The following is a 21,832-nucleotide window of genomic DNA, read 5'->3' on the forward strand; positions in this document are numbered from 1 at the left end:
ACCCTCTGTAATGGAAAGCAACCTACAAGAGGGAATCTAACCCTCACTGTAAGAACTGCTCTCAGCACCTAATGCTTTCCTGCTCTCTGCTACAGCCAAGCAATCATCACATTATAGAATAGAATAGAATAGAATAGAGTAGAATAGAGTAGAATAGAATAGAATAGAATAGAATTAACCAGGTTGGAAAAGACCTTCAAGATCATCAAGGCCAAACTATTGCCCAATACCATCTAATCAGCTCAACCATGCCACCAAGTGCCTCATCCAGGCTCTTCCTAAACACCTCCAGGGATGGGGACTCCACCACCTCCCTGGGCAGCACATTCCAATGGCCAATCTCTCTTTCTGGGAAGAACTTCTTCCTAACATCCAGCCTAAACCTCCCCTGGCACAGCTTGAGACTGTGTCCTCTCATTCTGGTGCTTCTTGCCTGGGAGAAGAGACCAACCCCCACCTGGCTACAACCTCCCTTCAGGGAGTTGGAGAGAGCAATGAGGTCTCCCCTGAGCCTCCTCTTCTGCAGGCTAAGCAACCCCAGCTCCCTCAGCCTCTCCTCACAGGGCTGTGCTCAAGACCCCTCCCCAGCTTTGTTGCCCTTCTCTGGACACCTTCCAGCACCTCAACATCTTTCCTAAACTGAGAGGCCCAGAACTGAACACAGGACTCAAGGTGTGGCCTAACCAGTGCTGAGCACAGGGCACAATGACTTCCCTGCTCCTGCTGGCCATACTGTTCTTGATGCAGGCCAGGATGCCATTGGCCTTCTTGGCCCCCTGGGCACACTCCTGGCTCATGTTCAGCCTACCATCAACCAGTACCCCCAGGTCCCTCTCTGCCTGGCTTCTCTCCAGCCACTCTGCACCCAGCCTGTAGCACTGCCTGGGGTTGTTGTGGCCAACGTGTAGATCCTGGCACTTGGATGTGTTAAATCTCCTGCCCTTGGCCTCTGCCCATCTGTCCAGCCTGGCAAGGTCCCTCTGCAGAGCTCTCCTGCCTTCTAACAGATCAACTCCTGCCCCCAGCTTGGTGTCATCTGCAAACATACAGTAGACCCCCCTCCAGGCCAGGCTAAATTCAATCACTTGAAGTGTTCCCCATACAAATAGGGCATCTCTTTCTGAAAAGCTAAGGCTAGCTCAGAGCCTGCCAGGTGTGGGAGGCATTGCAGAAGCCTCTGCTTAAAAGTACAAAAAAAAATGAGAAGTGGGGGGAGGAGTAAGAAAAGAGGATTAGAAAAGAAAAGAACAAACATTCCCAAGAGTCAAAGACACATTTAAGGATTGCCTTGATGCTGCAGGAGAGTATGAAGATGAAAACACTCAGTGCTGCACTGGGACTGAGATGCAGGTTTTCCTGCTTTTTTCCTCATGATTACCTCAGAAAAGGAATCACCTACATGTACAGAGTGTTATCTTCCTTCTTTCCAAGAAGGATTTGGAGTTGTTCATATCAAAGCAAACGGAAAAAACAAATTCCATGCAGTGCAAAAGCCAAGGAAGTTCAGCTGCTGTCAAAGTGGATTCACAGATTGCACTGGGTTGGAAGGAACCCTCAAAGGTCCTCTTAGCAGGGGGCTGGAACACCTCTGCTACACAGGCAGGCTGAGGGAGATGGGGTTGTTCATCCTGGAGAAGAGAAGGGAGCTACAAGAATGCTGCAGAAGGACTGCTCCCTAAGGCCTGCAGGGACAGGACCAGGGGCAAGGGTTTGAAATGAGAGCAGAACAGATTGAGACTGGATGTGAGGAACAAGTTCTGCACCACAAGGGTAGTGGAACACTGCAGCAGGTTGCCCAGGGAGGTGGTTGAGGCCCCATCCCTGGAGATATTCAAGGTGAGGCTGGACAGGGCTCTGGGCAACCTGATCCAGTGGAGGATGTCCCTGCTGACTGCAGGGGGATTGGAGTGGATGAGCTTTGGAGATCCCTTCCAACCCAGGCCATTTTAGGATTCTATGATCTTGTCCAACCCCAGTTGTTACAAATGACACTGTCCAGCAAACTTCCAAGCAATGCTCACACAAAAAGTCTGCTCCACATTCTCAGGTCCTGGAGGAGCTCTGTCCTTGCCCATGAACTCCCACCTCAGGCTATGGCTCTTACTTCCACATCACCACTCTGAGCAATGTTTAGCAGTCCTCACTGGCCAGCAGTGACACTTGCAAAGGTATTTTTCCTCTCCAGGTCACCAGAGCTGGTTGTGATCTTCCTGTCTCCCATTACTTTTCCTAAATAATTAGTCTTCTGGGCTTAATCTTGCATGTTGTTTCAGGTAATTACAACCACCTTATTAATTTCTGTTGGGCTCTGCCTGCCTACAAGGTCACTACTGTGTGGCAGTGTGCAGGATTAGCAATGTATGAATGTGCTTTTCCTAGTCACAGCTCCACTCATTTTTTTTGCCCAGCCCCTCTTTAATTATGAGCATAAGTGTCCTCTGCCTTCATTATATGATGTACCCTGACTCAGAGAGCTGCACAGCTCAGGCCCATGCATAACAAACCATACAGTTTGCACACTTGGCATGATTAAAACCTGTGCTTGACAAAACAATCCAGGCTGGACAGCACCAACTCTCTCAGCCTTTCTTCACAGCAGAGGTTCTCCTCTCCAGCCCTCTGATCACTTTTGTGGCCCTCTCCACTTTTGTGAACCTTCTCCAGTAGCTCTTTCTTGCCCTCAGGACTCCAGAGGTGGGTGCAGCACTGCTGGTGAGGTCTCACCAGAGCAGAGTGGCAGAATCACCTCCCTTTTCCTGCTGGCCACGCTGCTGTGGATGCAGCCCAGGATATAGTTGGCCTTTTGGGCTGCCAGCACACACTGCTGGCCTATGCAGCTTAGAGGACACAGTCTCAAACTGTACCAGGGGAAGTTTAGGCTGGAGGTGAGGAGAAAGTTCTTCCTGGAGAGAGTTGTTAGCCATTGGAATGTGCTGCCCAGGGAGGTGGTGGAGTCCCCATCCCTGGAGGTGTTCAAGAGGGGATTGGACGTGGCACTTGGTGCCATGGTCTAGTAGTCATGAGGTGTTGGGTGACAGGTTGGACTTGGTGATCTCTGAGGTCTTTTCCAACCTTGTTGATTCTATGATTCTATGATTTTCACCCAGCAGTACCCCCAAGTCCTTCTCTGCAGGGCTGCTCTTCATCCCTTCCTTCCCCAAGCTGTATTGATACCAGGGATTACCCTGACCCAGGTGGAGAACCTTGTGCTTGGCCTTGCTGGACTTCAGGAGCTCACACAGGCCCTCTTCTTGAGGCAGTAGGTCCCTCTGCATGCCATGCCATCCCATCCCTCCAGCAAGTTGAGCACACCACTCAGCTTGGTTTCATCTGCAGACTTGCTGGGGGTGCTCTCAATCCCTCCATTGATGTCATTGATGTAGATGTTCCACAGCACCAGGCCAGTACCACCTACATCAGCGTCTGACCGCCACAACAGATATTCAATCCCTGTACTATTCAGAGCTGAAGAGACCAAAAGCAATTAAAACTCATGGAAAAAAAAAACCCACTACCCAAAATACACTTGTAAGATGAAGGCCAGAGTGGCTTAACATCCTCCTCCTCCTCCTCCCACCTCACAGCAGTTGCATCTTGTGAAGGCCGTGGGTGTTCAACATGACGAGGTTCAAAGAGTGGCAGAGGGAAGGGAGAGAGGCTCTGCAGTAATTCAGACTCCTCCTTCTAGCAGTGGTTTGGACTGAGAAATTGGCAATAATCTGAACATGGGGTGTTGGTTGTTTTTTTTGGTGTCCCAAATAATGAAGCTTGCATCTGAAACTGTGTTGTAGACAGCAGTGAGTGTCCTCTGTGGGCCAAGCTCTCCATCTGCTGCCATTTGGCATAGCTCAGCTGGCTCGAATTCATCAGATGTTTGTAGGCTTGTTGCATTTAGAAATGTTAGGGAAGGGGGGGAAAAATTGTTCAAAGGTAAAATATGTTGACTTAAAAATGGGGTTTTAAAGCTGCTCTGGTCATGCTGGATGCTTCAGGAGGGCACTGGAGAGCTTCATTCTCCTTCATCTTGGTTTGCTGATGTTGCTTTCTTAGTGCTATGCCTTTTCCATCCCTGACTTCCTGAGCTGTCTACCAGTTTCTTGCATTCAAGTCTCCAGGGACAAGAAGCTGCTGTGACATTTTGACTTCATCAGCTGAAATTTGTTGTGGAAGATGATTCTTGGGGCACCACTTCCCTTTACACCACCAATGGGGAGAGGCTGCTGTACGTTTGGGTCTGCCCACGGCGAAACATTTTGCTTTGGCTTACGTTCAGATCCCAAACCACGGGAGAGTCGTTGTGTGGTGCTGGTAACAGGCAGCCACTCTTGCCAGGAGAGATGCACAGCCTTTGGGTTGAAGGCAGCCCCTTTCCAAAGCCCCTCAGCACATGTTTTTTGTCTCTTTAAAATGAAGACAACTCATCTAAAACATGTTGACAGCCTCAAAACTGCCAAGTAAATAATGGACTTCGAGTCAGATGTACCCTGGAAAGCCTCAGCTGATGTCTACATAGCATCAAGACCTTTCTCATCTATTTTTCTTACAGGAGAATCTCTTTTCCTTTTTTTTTTCTGATTTGGATTAATTTTGCTTTGCTCTGGTTTGGATTTTTCTGAAGTTCTTGCTGTATCTTGAGCAACCACCGTGACATGGGGAGGTGAACCTGAGAGGAATAACTGCTGCTTGGAATCGTAGATGCATAGAAGTATAGAGTGGATTGGGTTGGAAGGGAGCCTCCAAAGTCATCTCGTCCAACAGCTCTGCTGTCAAAAGGGACACCTCCAACTAGTTCAGGCTGTCCAGGGCCACGTCCAGTCTGATCTTGAATATCTCCAGGGGTTGGGCCTCAACCACATCCATGAACAACCTGTTGCAACATTCCACCACCCTCATGGTGCAGAACTTGTTCCTAACATCCGATCTCAATCTACTCTGCTCTCATTTTGAATCATTGCCCCTGGTCCTGTCCCTGCAGGCCTTTGCAAACAGTCCCTCTGCAGCCTTCTTGTAGCCCCCTTCAGGTACTGGCAGGTTGCTATTAGGTCTTCCCAGAGCCTTCTCTTCATGCTGAACACCTCCAGCTCCCTCAGCCTGTCCTCATAGCAGAGCTGCTCCAGCCCTGAAATCTTTTTCATGGCCCTCCTTTGGACTTGCTCCATCAGGTCCATGCCCTTCTTATGTTGAGAGCTCCAGAGCTGGATGCAGTTCTCCAGGTGAGGTCTCCCCAGAGCAGAGCAGAGGGGCAGGATCCCCTCTCTCCATCTCTGGCCATACTGCTTTGGATGCAGTCCAGGCCACCCTTGGCCTTCTGGGCTTCCAGTGCTCATTGCTGGCTCCTTTGCAGCTTCTCATCCACCAGCACCACCAAGTCCTTTCCTGCAGGAATGTGATGTAACAATTTGATCTCTCCTTAATGCTAAAATAACAAATAAATATGATGATAAAGTAATCAATAAAATTGGATCTTAGAGCTCAATCTGCATTCAGGATCTAAAGCTTTGCCCATCACATAAAAGGGAAAACCAGCTTCTTTAGCTCCTGTGGCTGGACCAGAGTAGCTAACTGAGTGTAGATGAAATGTTGGGGATGATGAGCAGATACAGGCACCCATTCACTAGTTTTAGATGAGTTAAGGTTTCCTGCTTTTGACCAAAAATGTCACAGTTAATCAAGGTTTCTGAAATAGCTCCACTAAAATCTGTCCCTTCAATTTGGAATGTTCCTGAGGGGAGGTTTTGTGGGGTTGGGGTGAGGGTTTTTTGTCTTTTTGGGTAATATCCTGCAGAATAGAATAGAATAGACCAGACCAGATTGGAAGAGACCTTCAAGGTCATCGAGTCCAACCCATCATCCAACACCATCTAATCAACTAAACCATGGCACCAAGCACATCAAGTCTCCTCCTAAACACCTCCAATGATGGTGACTCCATCACCTCCCTGGGCAGCACATTCCAATGGTCAGTCTCTCTCTCTGTGTGGAATTTCCTCCTAACATCCAGTCTGAACCTCCCCTGGCACAGCTTGAGACTGTGCCCTCTTGTTCTGGTGCTGCTTACCTGGGAGAAGAGACCAACCCCCACCTGGCTACAACCTCCCTGCAGGGAGTTGGAGACAGCAAGAAGGTCTCCCCTGAGCCTCCTCTTCTGCAGGCTAAGCAACCCCAGCTCCCTCAGCCTCTCCTCACAGGGCTGCGCTCCAGACCCCTCCCCAGCTTTGTTGCCCTTCTCTGGACACCTTCCAGCAACTCAACATCTTGCCTAAACTGAGGGGTCCAGAACTGGACACAGGTCTCAAGGTGTGGCCTAACCAGTGCTAAGCACAGGGCACAATGACCTCCCTGCTCCTGCTGGCCACACTGTTCCTGATGCAGGCCAGGATGCCATTGGCCTTCTTGGCTGCCTGGGCACACTGCAGGCTCATGTTCAGCCTACCATCAACCAGCACCCCCAGGTCCCTCTGCCTGGCTGCTCTCAGCCACTCTGCCCCCAGCCTGTAGCACTGCATGGGGTTGTTGTGGCCAACGTGCAGAACCTGGCACTTGGATGTGTTCACTCTCAGATTGATGTGGTATTTAGAATAAGATCATTTAAATCAAGCTAGCCAGGGAGGATGTGGAATAATTACTGTGGCTTTTTGACCACTTGGATGTGACCATCTGAAAACCTCTAATCAACTGAGCTCTTACCTAGTGAGTTCAAATCTTCCTTGCATGAAGCTTGGTGTTTTCTGTCAGGCATCACTGCTCAGATGTCAGCTAACATAGGGGTCTTTTTGGTTTAGTTTTTTTTACCTCACTGTAGCAACCAAAATGACAATTTCCCTGACTTTTAATGAAATGCACTGGAACCTCCCCTGCATGCAGAATTCCCCTTGATCTTCCTGATGGATTTGTGATCATCTGCCAGGGAGCTGAACGTCCTTAGGACTGAATTTCACCTGGGGAAATGTTACTCTGATCCCTGCAAGTAAAGGGTTTTATTTGTGGAAGCTGGGCAGGTGATACATGCCTTCAGGGCAAAGGAAACCTATACACAGGAATTCTTTCACAGGGAGGAAGGGGGAGGGAAAAAAGGTGAGGCCAAAGCAAGGAAATCTGTTTGCTCTGTGATGCTGTGAATCACTGCCAATGATACACTGGGATGTTAGACACCATTTTGCCCTCCAGACACCCTTCAAACAGACAGGGTTGAGAAGCTTCCCAGGAGCCAGCAGTGCCCTCATGCAGTCCAGAGTGCCAACTGAATCCTGGGCTGCAGCCAGAGCAGTGTGGGCAGCAGGGCAGCAGGGCAGCAGAGGGGATTCTGCCCCTGGGCTCTGCTCTGCTGAGACCTCACCTCCAATCCTGCCTCCAGTTCTGGTGTCCTCAGCATGAGAAGGACACAGAGCTGCTGGAGGGAGTCCAGAGGAGGGCACAAAGATGTTCCAAGGTTTGGAGCAGCTCTGATGTGAGGATAGGGTGAGGGAGCTGGGGGTGTTCATCCTGGAGAAGAGAAGGCTCCAGGGGACCTCAGAGCTGTCTGCCAGGACCTGAAGGGATCCTGCAAGAAGGCTGCAGAGAGACTTTTGCTGAGGGTGCCTGGAGACAGGCCAAGGGGGAATGGTTTGGAGCTGAGGCAGAGCAGGGTTAGACTGGAGCTGAGGAAAAAGTTGTTCAGTAGGAGGGTGGTGAGACTCTGGCACAGGCTGCCCAGGGAGGCTGTGGCTGCCTCCTCTCTGGAAGTGTTCAAGGCCAGGCTGGATGAGACCCTGAGCAGCTGAGTCTAGCTGAGAGGTGTCCCTACCCCTGTCAGGGACACTGGAGTAAATGATCTCTGAGGTCCCTTCCAATCTAAGCCATTGTCTGATTGTATGAAACACACAGAATAATGTGATCCTGAGTGTGATGCCCAGGCTGGGCACTAAGTCTCTGGGTTCACCTTACATGCCTGGCATTACCACACTCCTGATTCCTACACTGCTGCTCTCACCAGAGCCCAATTTAAACCTGTGTGACTGCTTTCAATCAAGGAGAAGACAAATAACTGAAGTTTGCTTTGCAGTAGTTTTCCATTTCTAATGGATGCATGAAATTGTCTGAGCTCTATGGAGAGAGCCTTCTGCAAATGCAGCTCCAGTGGTTTCTGAAAAGGGACTGAATGTGCTAGAACAGATCAGTTGCTTCTACAGGGGAAAGAACTTGGGCTAGAGGAAGATGCATCTTCTAGGATTCTTTCTATTCACGTCCTGAACTACTTGCATTTAAAAACACTGCTGTGTGCCTGTGCTTTGCTGCGTGCTCTGAAGGTGTTTGAGGTTTGCTGAGTGAGGAATTTCTTTTCTCCTGCTCTAGAGTGATGCCTGAATTACTGTCTGTGTTAAATTAATGAATGTATTCATGTAAGGGATTTGGAGCATGTCTCCTTTGTTTCTGTGGGCTTGGAGTTTGGGAGGAAGATAATCAAGCTGCCACCTTTCCACCAGCGTTTAGAGAAGTGAAATTATTTTTAGCCACCAGCCTTGATTTATGCTGGTGATACAGGAAGAAACTCTTTACAGCTTCACATTGCACTGGATTGGAAGGGACCCTCAAGAGGGCATCTTGTCCAACCCCCTCTGCAGTGAGCAGGGACACCTCCAACTAAAGCAGGCTGCCCAGGGACACAGCAAGGCTGAGCTTGAATGTCTCAAGGGAGGGAGCCTCAACCACATCCCTGGGCAGCCTGTTCCAGTGCTTCACCACTCTCATTGTGCAGAACTTCCTCCTGATGTCCAACCTAAATCTGCCCTGCCCCAGTTTCTGTTGCACTCATCTCTGTGTTTTCAACAGGAAGCTTCATTTGGATGGCTCAGGTTTTTAGAGTTGCCTGGATGGACAAAATGCCTGCCTGATTTCCCCCCAAATTATCAGGGCTGTTACAGACATCTCAAGTCAGGCATCAAAGATGTCAGAAAGGGAGGTCTTCTTTCTGCAAAGAGGGGAAGAGTGGAAGATGTGGTAATGAGGTTGCTTTGAAGAGCAGAGAGAAATGGTTCAAAGTTGAACACAGTCTGAGTGAAAATACATTTTTCAAGTTGTAATGAAGCTGAATTTTATCAAGGGCTTGTTTGCCAGTGCTAAAGATTGGTGACTTGCTTCGGGCTGGCAAAATCATGCCCAGGTGAAACGTTGGCAGCTGTTTGTTTTGCAATCCTTTTGTGTCTGCTGTGTCTGTTTCTGGTTGAAACCTGTTTGGTTTGTTGCAGTCCATGGCGTTTGGGAGGAGTGGTCACCTTGGAGCTTGTGTTCATTCACGTGTGGTCGAGGCCAAAGGACGAGGACAAGGTCATGTATCCCTCCCCAGTACGGGGGAAGATCCTGTGATGGACCTGAGACACAACACAAACCTTGCAATATTGCACTCTGCCCTGGTGAGCTCACAGCACAACTCTCTGCTTTGTTACTCTGCCTTTTGATGGGGGTCATTTGGGGTTTGGTTTATTGCCCTTTGCACCTAGAAAAGGGGGGGGGGGGGGGGGGGGGGGGGGGGGGGGGGGGGGAAGTGTTATGCCCAGTGAGTAGCTGGGGGTGATGTTGTTCCTAATGGATGGGTCTGGGAGAACCAGAACCCAAACAGCTTTATTAGAAATTCCTTCCAGTGGTTGTAGCCAGGAGGGGGTTGGTCTCTTCTCTCAAGCAACCAGAACAAGAGGACACAGTCTCAAGCTGTGCCAGGGGAAGTTCAAACTGGAGGTTAGGAAGAAATTCTACACAGAGAGAGTGATTGCCCATTGGAATGTGCTGCCTGGGGAGTCCCCATCCCTGGAGGTGTTCAAGAGGGAATTGGACATGGCACTTGGTGCCATGGTTTAGCCATGAGGTCTGTGGTGGCAGGTTGGACTTGATGATCTTTGAGGTCTCTTCCAACCTTGGTGATTCTGTGATTCAGTGAGGGTGCTGAGAGACTGGAATAGGTTGCCGAGGGAGGCTGTGGGTGTGCTCCCCCTGGAGGTGTTCAAGGCCAGGTTGGATGAAGCCTTGGTCTAGTGGAAGGTGTCCCTGCCCATAGCAGATAGTCTTCAAGCTCCCTTCCTGCCCAGACCATTCTATGAATCTATTTGAGTCTGGCTTAAAGAGAGACATTCAGAGGTCACACAGTATGGGCCCCCTGTTTCTTCCTCAATTACAGAATCAAAAACTCTGTAAGGTTGGAAAAGACCTCTAAGATCATCAAGCCCAGCCATCACCCTAGCACTACCATGACCCCTAAACCATGTCCCAAAGTGCCATGTCTATACAGTTGACACCCCCAGGGCTGGTGACTCCACCACTTCCTTGGGCAGCCTCTTCCTTGTTATTTTTTGCCTGGAGGTTCACTGTAATCACTTATTTATTACCAAACATAATTGGGCAACTGTATGACTTTAATAGTTATGAATTTATTCAACATGGACATTAATTGCATGTGTGCAGAGAAAGGCTGACAGAAACTGGGCTGTTATTTGAATCCCAGTTACTCCCCTGTGGAAAGGATTTTAATTGCCTCATTTATAAGGGCTGCTCAACCACTTTCCAACAACTGGTGGGAGGTGTCCCTGCACATGGCATGGGGGGGGGGGGTTGGAACTGGATGATCTTGAAGGTCCCTTCCAACCCAAAGCCATTCTAAGAATCTGTGACTGTCAGAGGTCTTTTCCAACCAACACGATCCAATGACTCCAATGCCTGCGTGTTACAAGTTCAGTAACCGTCCAGAAGATCATAGCTACAAGGGTAATTGGTGAGCTGATTGGAACACTTAGGTATTAGAAAGGTGTCAGGGAGCTGTAATGTGTGAAATTTCTGTCCTGAGTGTGAAGGTCATCCTTGCAGTGGGCTTGTTGAATATCCACAGCTGGCAACGCCGCTGCAAATAGCTTCCCCGTGCCTGCAGCTCGTCCTGAAAAGTGTTGCTGAGCATTTCATTAGCAAATGCTTTGTTTAATGGTCTGAAGAGAGAGATGAAAGGAAAACAGAACTTAGTGCCTCCACGAATTAATGTTTCTCTAGATTTTTATGACCCCCTGAACTTTGCTCTTCCTCTGGTCAGCAAAGCACATAGCGATGGGAGAACAAATATTGGTGGTGGAGAGAAGCTCTGGTGTCAAATAGAGTAGAGTAGGATAGGATAGGATAGGATAGGATAGCATAGGATAGCATAGGATAGCATAGGATGGCATAGGATAGCATAGGATGGGATAGCATAGGATGGGATAGGATAGGATAGGATAGGATAGGATAGGATAGCATAGGATAGCATAGGATGGCATAGGATAGCATAGGATGGGATAGCATAGGATGGGATAGGATAGGATGAGATAGGATAGGATAGGAGAGAAGAGAAGAGAATAGAAGAGAATAGACCAGGTTGGAAGAGACCTTTGAGATCATCAAGTCCAACCCATCATCCAACACCACCTAATCAACTAAACCATGGCACCAAGTGCCCCATCCAGTCTCCTCCTAAACACCTCCAGGGATGGGGACTCCACCACCTCCCTGGGCAGCACATTCCAATGGCCAATCACTCTCTCTGTGTAGAATTTCTTCCTAACCTCCAGCCTAAACCTTCCCTGGCACAACTTGAGACTGTGTCCTCTTGTTCTGCTGCTGGTTGCCTGGGAGAAGAGGCCAACCCCCACCTGGCTACAACCTCCCTTCAGGGAGTTGTAGAGAGCAAGAAGGTCTCCCCTGAGCTTCCTCATCTCCAGGCTAAGCAGCCCCAGCTCCCTCAGCCTCTCCTCACAGGGCTGTGTTACAAGCCCCTCCCCAGCTTTGTTGCCCCTCTCTGGACACCTTCCAGCAAGTCAACCTCCTTCCTAAACTGAGGGGCCCAGAACTGGACACAGGACTCAAGGTGTGGCCTAACCAGTGCAGTGTACAGGGGGAGAATGACCTCCCTGCTCCTCCTGGCCACACTGTTCCTGATGCAGGCCAGGATGCCATTGGCCCTCTTGGCCACCTGGGCACACTGCAGGCTCATGTTCAGCCTACTCTCAATCAGCACCCCCAGGTCCCTCTCTGCCTGGCCGCTCTCCAGCCCCTCTGACCCCAGCCTGTAGCACTGCATGGGGCTGCTGTGGCCAAATGAAAATGTGGAGTGAATCCAGTTTTGGGGCCAAGCTGGCAGATGTGCAATTTTCCATGCACCTACTCAAAAGTAATTAACAGGATCTATGAGCGTGAAGTGGGGCTGGCAACAAGAGAAATGCCAAATAAAAATAGCAGAGCCAAAAAAGCAGCCTTCAGCTGACTTCAGTATGGGGAAGAAACAGGAGAGATCTTACACCTCACCTGTGAAAACCAGCAGTTGTTGGGAGAATTTGGGATGCTGAACAGCTGCTTGTACCTGAATGGCTTTCAGCTAAGGGAGTTCTGTGCTGGTTGCATTGACAAGTGACAGTTCAAACCTTTGCTGGGATTGAAAATTTGCTGTGATTTGAATGTTCAGTTTTAAAGAGGGAATCTTCATGCTGAATTCTTTAGCCTTTTAAATGGTATTTCTGAAGGAGGAAATTCCTAGAATGGCTCAGGTTGGAAGGGACCTCGGAGATCATCTACTCCAACCTCCCCACCATGAGCTGGGACAGCTCTCAGCCAGACTCAGCTGCTGTGTCATAGGATCACAGAATTGTCAGGGTTGGAAGGGACCTCAAGGCTCAGCCAGTTTCAACCCCCCTGCCATGGGCAGGGACACCTCACGCTACAGCAGGTTGCTCATAGCCACATCCAGCCTGGCCTTAAAAGCCTCCAGGGATGAGGCTTCCACAGCCTCCCTGGGCAACCTGTTCCATTTGCTCCTACAGGTAAAGAAGGGAGATGTAGGAAATCTATTTGAGAGGCCATAGGATGAGTTTTCTGCAAAGGCACTGGAGTCATAGAATCACAGAATGGTCTGGGTTGGAAGGGTCCTCCAAAGCTCAGCCAGTCCAACCCCCTGCAGTCAGCAGGGACATCCTCCTGATCAGGTCACCCAGAGCCCTGTCCAGCCTCACCTTGAATACCTCCAGGGATGGAGCCTCAGAGCCACCTCCCTGGGCAACCTGCTGCAGTGTTCCAGCACCCTCATGGTACAAAACTTGCTCCTCACATCCAATATGAATCTGCTCTGCTCTCATTTCAAACCATTGCCCCTGGTCCTGTCCCTGCAGACCTTTACAAACAGTCCCTCTGCAGCCCTCTTGTAGCCCTTTCAGGTACTGGCAGGCTGCTATTAGGTCTCCCTGGAGCCTTCTCTTCTCCAGGCTGAACACCCCCAGCTCCCTCACCAGTCCTCATAGCAGAGGTGCTCCAGCCCCCTTAGTCATCTCCTCTGGACCTGCTCCAGCAGGTGCATGTGCTTCCTGTGCTGAGGGATTCAGGCTTTCCTGCCCTAAATAACACTATATAGCAATGGATGCAGCTGCAAAGGGTGCATGTTCTTGCTAAGCCCTGTCAGAAGTCAAGGGTCCTAGAAGCTGGGGGCAACTTTTGGGCCTAAGCTGAACCCCCCTGCTTCAGCTACCCCTTAAGATTCCTGCTGTGGGGTCTGCAGGCCTAAGGATGTGATTGTTCCCCCTCTCCTCAGCACTGGGGAGGCCACACCTCAAGTACTGGGTTCAGTCTTGTGTCCCTCACTTCAAGAAGGGCATTGAGGGGTGGAGCAGGTCAAAAGATGAGGAACAAAGCCCATGAAGGGGCTCATGAGAAGCAGCTGAGGGAACTGGGGGTGTTTGGTCTGGAGAAGGCTTAGGGGAGACCTCATTGCTCTCTACAACCACCTCAAAGAGGGCTGGAATGATGTCAGGGGTTAGCCTCTCCTCACATGCAACAAGTGAGAGGAAATGGCCTCAAGTTGTGCCAAGGGAGGCTCAGCTTGGATGTTAGGGAAAATGTCTTCCCAGAAGGGGTTCTCAGGCACTGTCCCAGGCTGCCCAGGGAGGTGGTGGAGTCACCATCCCTGGAGGTGTTTAAAAGATGTGTGGGTGGGGGCCTGGGGTGCACCCCAGGTGGGGAGCAGGGAAGCATTGGGCTGTTTGGTGTGGTGCAAAGGAACTTTGCATGCTTTGGATGTGCTCCCCACTAATGCTGTGTACCTTTTGTAGCATGTTCATTGCAGATGGGACGTGGAGCTGGGGGCTGTGGTTTAGGGGCAGTATTTTAGCAGCAGAGGTGATTGTGAGCTCTGGGCTGGAACCTGCTGACCTCAAGGGTCTCTTCCAAGCTCTGCAGTTCTATGAGGCCCAGCCTGTCCCCGCTGGTAACCCTGCTGTGTCCCTCTCTTTTGTGCCCGGCGCCGGCAGTGGACGGACAGTGGCAGGAGTGGAGCTCCTGGAGCCAGTGCTCGGTGAGCTGCTCCAACGGCACCCAGCAGCGCAGCCGGCAGTGCACCGCCGCCGCCCACGGGGGCTCCGAGTGCCGCGGGCCCTGGGCGGAGAGCCGGGAGTGCTCCAACCCCGAGTGCACAGGTGAGGCATGGCGGCTGCTGGGGGGCTGCTGGGGGGCTAGGGGCTGCTCTGCACCACAGTGTGCCAACCCCGAGCGCACAGGTGAGGCATGGGGGCTGCTGGGGGGCTGCTGGGGGGCTAGGGGCTGCTCTGCACCAGAGTGCTCCAACCCCGAGTGCACAGGTGAGGGATGGGGGCTGCTGGGGGGCTAGGGGCTGCTCTGCACCACAGTGTGCCAACCCCGAGTGCACAGGTGAGGGATGGGGGCTGCTGGGGGGCTGCTGGGGGGCTAGGGGCTGCTCTGCACCACAGTGTGCCAACCCCGAGTGCACAGGTGAGGCATGGCGGCTGCTGGGGGGCTGCTGGGGGGCTAGGGGCTGCTCTGCACCACAGTGTGCCAACCCCGAGTGCACAGGTGAGGGATGGGGGCTGCTGGGGGGCTGCTGGGGGGCTAGGGGCTGCTCTGCACCACAGTGTGCCAACCCCGAGTGCACAGGTGAGGGATGGGGGCTGCTGGGGGGCTGCTGGGGGGCTAGGGGCTGCTCTGCACCGGAGTGTGCCAACCCCGAGTGCACAGGTGAGGCATGGCGGCTGCTGGGGGGCTGCTGGGGGGCTAGGGGCTGCTCTGCACCACAGTGTGCCAACCCCGAGCGCACAGGTGAGGCACGGGGGCTGCTGGGGGGCTGCTGGGGGGCTAGGGGCTGCTCTGCACCACAGTGTGCCAACCCCGAGCACACAGGTGAGGGATGGGGGGTGCTGGGGGGCTGCTGGGGGGCTAGGGGCTGCTCTGCACCACAGTGTGCCAACCCCGAGTGCACAGGTGAGGGATGGGGGCTGCTGGGGGGCTGCTGGGGGGCTAGGGGCTGCTCTGCACCACAGTGTGCCAACCCCGAGCACACAGGTGAGGGATGGGGGGTGCTGGGGGGCTGCTGGGGGGCTAGGGGCTGCTCTGCACCAGAGTGTGCCAACCCCGAGTGCACAGGTGAGGCATGGCGGCTGCTGGGGGGCTGCTGGGGGGCTAGGGGCTGCTCTGCACCACAGTGTGCCAACCCCGAGTGCACAGGTGAGGCATGGCGGCTGCTGGGGGGCTGCTGGGGGGCTAGGGGCTGCTCTGCACCAGAGTGTGCCAACCCCGAGTACACAGGTGAGGCATGGCGGCTGCTGGGGGGCTAGGGGCTGCTCTGCACCAGAGTGTGCCAACCCCGAGTGCACAGGTGAGGCATGGCGGCTGCTGGGGGGCTGCTGGGGGGCTAGGGGCTGCTCTGCACCAGAGTGTGCCAACCCCGAGTACACAGGTGAGGCATGGGGGCTGCTGGGGGGCTAGGGGCTGCTCTGCACCACAGTGTGCCAACCCCGAGTACACAGGTGAGGCATGGCGGCTGCTGGGGGGCTAGGGGCTGCTCTGCACCAGAGTGTGCCAACCCCGAGTGCACAGGTGAGGGATGGGGGCTGCTGGGGGGCTAGGGGCTGCTCTGCACCGGAGTGTGCCAACCCCGAGTGCACAGGTGAGGCATGGGGGCTGCTGGGGGGCTGCTGGGGGGCTAGGGGCTGCTTTGCACCACAGTGTGCCAACCCCGAGTGCACAGGTGAGGGATGGGGGCTGCTGGGGGGCTGCTGGGGGGCTGCTGGGGGGCTAGGGGCTGCTCTGCACCAGAGTGTGCCAACCCCGAGTGCACAGGTGAGGGATGGGGGCTGCTGGGGGGCTGCTGGGGGGCTAGGGGCTGCTCTGCACCGGAGTGTGCCAACCCCGAGTGCACAGGTGAGGGATGGGGGCTGCTGGGGGGCTGCTGGGGGGCTAGGGGCTGCTCTGCACCAGAGTGCTCCAACCCCGAGTGCACAGGTGAGGGATGGGGGCTGCTGGGGGGCTGCTGGGGGGCTAGGGGCTGCTCTGCACCGGAGTGTGCCAACCCCGAGTGCACAGGTGAGGCATGGCGGCTGCTGGGGGGCTGCTGGGGGGCTAGGGGCTGCTCTGCACCACAGTGTCCCAACCCCGAGCGCACAGGTGAGGCACGGGGGCTGCTGGGGGGCTGCTGGGGGGCTAGGGGCTGCTCTGCACCACAGTGTGCCAACCCCGAGCACACAGGTGAGGGATGGGGGGTGCTGGGGGGCTGCTGGGGGGCTAGGGGCTGCTCTGCACCACAGTGTGCCAACCCCGAGTGCACAGGTGAGGGATGGGGGCTGCTGGGGGGCTGCTGGGGGGCTAGGGGCTGCTCTGCACCACAGTGTGCCAACCCCGAGCACACAGGTGAGGGATGGGGGGTGCTGGGGGGCTGCTGGGGGGCTAGGGGCTGCTCTGCACCAGAGTGTGCCAACCCCGAGTACACAGGTGAGGCATGGCGGCTGCTGGGGGGCTAGGGGCTGCTCTGCACCAGAGTGTGCCAACCCCGAGTGCACAGGTGAGGCATGGCGGCTGCTGGGGGGCTGCTGGGGGGCTAGGGGCTGCTCTGCACCAGAGTGTGCCAACCCCGAGTACACAGGTGAGGCATGGGGGCTGCTGGGGGGCTAGGGGCTGCTCTGCACCACAGTGTGCCAACCCCGAGTACACAGGTGAGGCACGGGGGCTGCTGGGGGGCTAGGGGCTGCTCTGCACCGGAGTGTGCCAACCCCGAGTGCACAGGTGAGGCATGGGGGCTGCTGGGGGGCTGCTGGGGGGCTAGGGGCTGCTTTGCACCACAGTGTGCCAACCCCGAGTGCACAGGTGAGGGATGGGGGCTGCTGAGGGGCTAGGGGCTGCTCTGCACCACAGTGTGCCAACCCCGAGTGCACAGGTGAGGGATGGGGGCTGCTGGGGGGCTGCTGGGGGGCTAGGGGCTGCTCTGCACCCTAGTGTGCCAACCCCGAGTGCACAGGTGAGGCACGGGGGCTGCTGGGGGGCTGCTGGGGGGCTAGGGGCTGCTCTGCACCACAATGTGCCAACCCCGAGTGCACAGGTGAGGCATGGGGGCTGCTGGGGGGCTAGGGGCTGCTCTGCACCAGAGTGTGCCAACCCCGAGTGCACAGGTGAGGCATGGGGGCTGCTGGGGGGCTGCTGGGGGGCTAGGGGCTGCTCTGCACCACAATGTGCCAACCCCGAGTGCACAGGTGAGGGATGGGGGCTGCTGAGGGGCTAGGGGCTGCTCTGCACCAGAGTGTGCCAACCCCGAGTGCACAGGTGAGGCATGGGGGATGCTGAGGGGCTGCTGGGGGGCTAGGGGCTGCTCTGCACCACAGTGTGCCAACCCCGAGCACACAGGTGAGGGATGGGGGCTGCTGAGGGGCTAGGGGCTGCTCTGCACCACAGTGTGCCAACCCCGAGTGCACAGGTGAGGCATGGGGGCTGCTGGGGGGCTAGGGGCTGCTCTGCACCAGAGTGTGACAACCCCGAGTGCACAGGTGAGGCATGGCGGCTGCTGGGGGGCTGCTGGGGGGCTAGGGGCTGCTCTGCACCACACTGTGCCAACCCCGAGTGCACAGGTGAGGCATGGCGGCTGCTGGGGGGCTGCTGGGGGGCTAGGGGCTGCTCTGCACCACGGTGTGCCAACCCCGAGTGCACAGGTGAGGCATGGCGGCTGCTGGGGGGCTAGGGGCTGCTCTGCACCACAGTGTGCCAACCCCGAGCACACAGGTGAGGGATGGGGGCTGCTGAGGGGCTAGGGGCTGCTCTGCACCACAGTGTGCCAACCCCGAGCGCACAGGTGAGGCATGGCGGCTGCTGGGGGGCTGCTGGGGGGCTAGGGGCTGCTCTGCACCACAGTGTGCCAACCCCGAGTGCACAGGTGAGGGATGGGGGCTGCTGGGGGGCTGCTGGGGGGCTAGGGGCTGCTCTGCACCACAGTGTGCCAACCCCGAGCACACAGGTGAGGGATGGGGGCTGCTGGGGGGCTGCTGGGGGGCTAGGGGCTGCTCTGCACCACAGTGTGCCAACCCCGAGTGCACAGGTGAGGGATGGGGAGCTGATGAGGGGCTGATGAGAGGCTGCAGAGGGGACGGGGGCTGCTCTGTATGAGTGTGCTCCAACCCTGAGTGCACAGGTGAGGGATGGGGGGCTAGGGGCTGCTGGGGGGCTGCCGGGGATCTAGGGGGCTGCTGGGGGCCTAGGGGCTGCTCTGCACCTGAATGCTCCAACCCCGAGTGCACAGGTGAGGGATGGGGGGCTGGGGGCTGCCGGGGTCCTAGGAGGCTGCTGAAGGGGTTCTGAGGGGCTGCTGAGGGGCTCAGGGCCGCTCTGCACTACAGTGTGCCAACCCCGAGTGCACAGTGAGTGCTGGGGGGCTGGTGAGAGTCTAGGGGCTGCTCTACACCTGAGTGCTCCAACCCCGAGTGCACAGTGAGTGCTGGGGGGCTGGTGAGAGTCTAGGGGCTGCTCTACACCTGAGTGTTCCAACCCCGAGTGCACAGTGAGTGCTGGGGGGCTGGTGAGAGTCTAGGGGCTGCTCTACACCTGAGTGTTCCAACCCCGAGTGCACAGTGAGTGCTGGGGGGCTGGTGAGAGTCTAGGGGCTGCTCTACACCTGAGTGTTCCAACCCCGAGTGCACAGTGAGTGCTGGGGGGCTGGTGAGAGTCTAGGGGCTGCTCTACACCTGAGTGTTCCAACCCCGAGTGCACAGTGAGTGCTGGGGGGCTGGTGAGAGTCTAGGGGCTGCTCTACACCTGAGTGCTCCAACCCCGAGTGCACAGTGAGTGCTGGGGGGCTGGTGAGAGTCTAGGGGCTGCTCTACACCTGAGTGTTCCAACCCCGAGTGCACAGTGAGTGCTGGGGGGCTGGTGAGAGTCTAGGGGCTGCTCTACACCTGAGTGTTCCAACCCCGAGTGCACAGTGAGTGCTGGGGGGGCTGCTCTGCACGAGTGCTGCAGTCCCGAGTGCACAGGTGAGGGCGGGGGAGCTGATGAGGAGCTGATAAGAGGCTGCTGAGGGGCCGGGAGCTGCTCTGTACCAGCGTGCTCTAACCCCGAGGGCATAGGTGAGTGCTGGGGGGCTGCCGGGGATCTAGGGGGCCACTGGGGGGTTGATGTGGGGGGGCTGGGGGCTGCTCTACACCTGAGTGCTCCAACCCTGAGTGCACAGTAAGCTTCTGGGGGGCTTCTGAGGGGCGGCTGGGGGCTGCTCTGCACGAGTGCTGCAGTCCCGAGTGCACAGGTGAGCGCAGGGGAGCTGATGAGAGGCTGCTGAGGGGCCGGGAGCTGCTCTGCACCAGAGTGTGCTCCAATCCCGAGGGCACAGGTGAGGGACGGGGAGGTAGGGGCTGCTGAGGACCTCGGGGCTGCTGAGGACCTCAGGGCTGCTCTGCACCAGAGTGTGCTCCAATCCCGAGGGCATAGGTGAGGGACGGGGAGGTAGGGGCTGCTGAGGACCTCGGGGCTGCTGAGGACCTCAGGGCTGCTCTGCACCAGAGTGCTCCAACCACAAGTGCGCAGGTGAGGGCTGGGGGCTGCTGGGGTCTAGGGGCTGCTCTGCACAAGAGTGTTCCGACCCCGAGTGCACAGCTGAGTGCTGGGGGGGGGGGTCTCTTGAGGGGCTCGGGGCCGCTCTGCACCAGAGTCTTCCAACCCCAAGTGCACAGGTGAGGGATGGGGGGCTGGGGGCTGCCAGGCCCTGGGGGGCTGGTGAGAGGGGGCTGGGGGCTGCTCTGCACCAGAGTCTTCCAAACCCAAGTGCACAGGTGAGGGATGGGGGGCTGGGGGTTGCCAGGCTCTGGGGGGCTGGTGAGAGGGGGCTGGGGGCTGCTCTGCACCAGAGTCTTCCAAACCCAAGTGCACAGGTGAGGGATGGGGGGCTGGGGGTTGCCAGGCCCTGGGGGGCTGGTGAGAGGGGACTGGGGGCTGCTCTGCAGAGAGTGCTGCAGTCCCGAGTGCACAGGTGAGGGCGGGGGAGCTGATGAGGAGCTGATAAGAGGCTGCTGAGGGGCCGGGGGCTGCTCTGTACGAGTGTGCTCCAACCCCGAGGGCATAGGTGAGTAATGGGGGGCTAGGGGCTGCTGGGGGGTTGCCGGGGATCTAGGGGGCTGCTGGGGGCCTAGGGGCTGCTCTGCACGAGAGTGCTGCAGTCCCGAGTGCACAGGTGAGGGATGGGGAGCTGATGAGAGGCTTCTGAGGGGCCGGGGGCTGCTCTGTACGAGTGTGCTCCAATCCCGAGGGCATAGGTGAGTAATAAGGGGGTAGGGGCTGCTGGGGGGCTCGGGGCCACTCTGCACCAGAATACTCCGAGTGTACAGGTGAGAGACAGGAAGGTAGGGGCTGCTGGGGGGCTTCTGAGGGCATCAGGGCCGCTCTGCACCAGAGTGCTCCAACCCCAAGAGCGCAGGGATGGAGGGCTGGGGGCTGCCGGGGCCCTAGGGGGCTGCTGGGGTCTAGGGGCTGCTGGGGTCTAGGGGCTGCTCTGCACGAGTGCTGCAGTCCCAAGTGTACAGGTGAGTGCGGGGGAGCTGATGAGAGGCAGCTGAGGGGCCGGGGGCTGCTCTGCACCAGAGTGCTCCGACCCCGAGTGCACAGATGAGGAATGGAGGGCTGGGGGCTGCCGGGGCCCTAGGGGGCTGCCGGGGGGCTTGGGGCTGCTCTGCATGAGAGTGCTGCAGTCCCGAGTGCACAGGTGAGTGTGAGGGAGCTGATAATAGGCTGCTGAGTGCCCGGGGGTTGCTCTGTACGCCTGTGCTCCAGCCCCGAATGCACAGGTGAGGGATGGGGACATGGGGGCTGCCGGGGCCCTAGGGGGCTACTGTGGGGCTTCTGAGGGGCTGCTGGGGTCTAGGGGCTGCTCTGCACAAGAGTGCTGCAGTCCCGAGTGCACAGGTGAGTGCGGGAACTGATGAGAAGCTGCTGAGGGGCCGGGGGCTGCTCTGCACGAGAGTCCTCCAGTCCCGAGTGCATAGGTAAGTAATGGGGGGCAAGGGGCTGCTGGGGGGCTGCTGAGGGGCCGGGGGCTGCTCTGCACGAGAGTCCTCCAGCCCCGAGTGCATAGGTAAGTAATGGGGGGCAGGGGGCTGCTGAGGGGCTGGGGGCTGCTCTGCACGGGAGTCCTCCAGCCCCGAGTGCATAGGTAAGTAATGGGGGGCAGGGTGCTGCTGAGGGGCCGGGGGCTGCTCTGCACGGGAGTCCTCCAGCCCTGAGTGCATAGGTAAGTAATGGGGGGCAAGGGGCTGCTGGAGGGCTGCTGAGGGGCTCGGGGCTGCTCTGCACCAGAATGCTCCAGTCCCGAGTGCACAGGTGAGAGGTGTGGGACTGATCAGGGGCTGCTGGGGGGCTCGGGGCTGCTCTGCATGAGAGTGCTGCAGTCCCGAGGGCACAGGTGAGGGCGGGGGAGCTGATGAGGGGCTGGGAACTGCTTTGTACAAGAGTGCTCCAACCCTGAGTGCACAGGTGAGGGATGGGGGACGGGGGGCGGCTAGGGGCTGCTCTGCACCAGAGTGCTCCAACCCCGAGTGCACAGGTGAGG

At 56.3% G+C, this 21,832-nt stretch overlaps 1 protein-coding gene across 11 annotated transcripts in view; it reads left to right on the forward strand.

Annotated features, from left to right (window-relative positions):
• ADGRB3 (adhesion G protein-coupled receptor B3) overlaps positions 1 to 21,832 on the forward strand; it is a 570,173-nt gene that overhangs the window by 229,554 nt on the left and 318,787 nt on the right. For all 11 annotated transcript variants that reach the window (XM_054169593.1, XM_054169581.1, XM_054169605.1 and 8 more), the window contains 2 exons: positions 9,225 to 9,389; positions 14,280 to 14,444. In XM_054169593.1, coding sequence (XP_054025568.1) covers positions 9,225 to 9,389; positions 14,280 to 14,444 — 330 coding nt within the window. The remainder of the gene's footprint in view (positions 1 to 9,224; positions 9,390 to 14,279; positions 14,445 to 21,832) is intronic.

The sequence above is a fragment of the Dryobates pubescens genome, chromosome 2 (genome assembly GCF_014839835.1).
Source record: "Dryobates pubescens isolate bDryPub1 chromosome 2, bDryPub1.pri, whole genome shotgun sequence".
Classification (NCBI taxonomy): Eukaryota; Metazoa; Chordata; class Aves; order Piciformes; family Picidae; genus Dryobates; species Dryobates pubescens.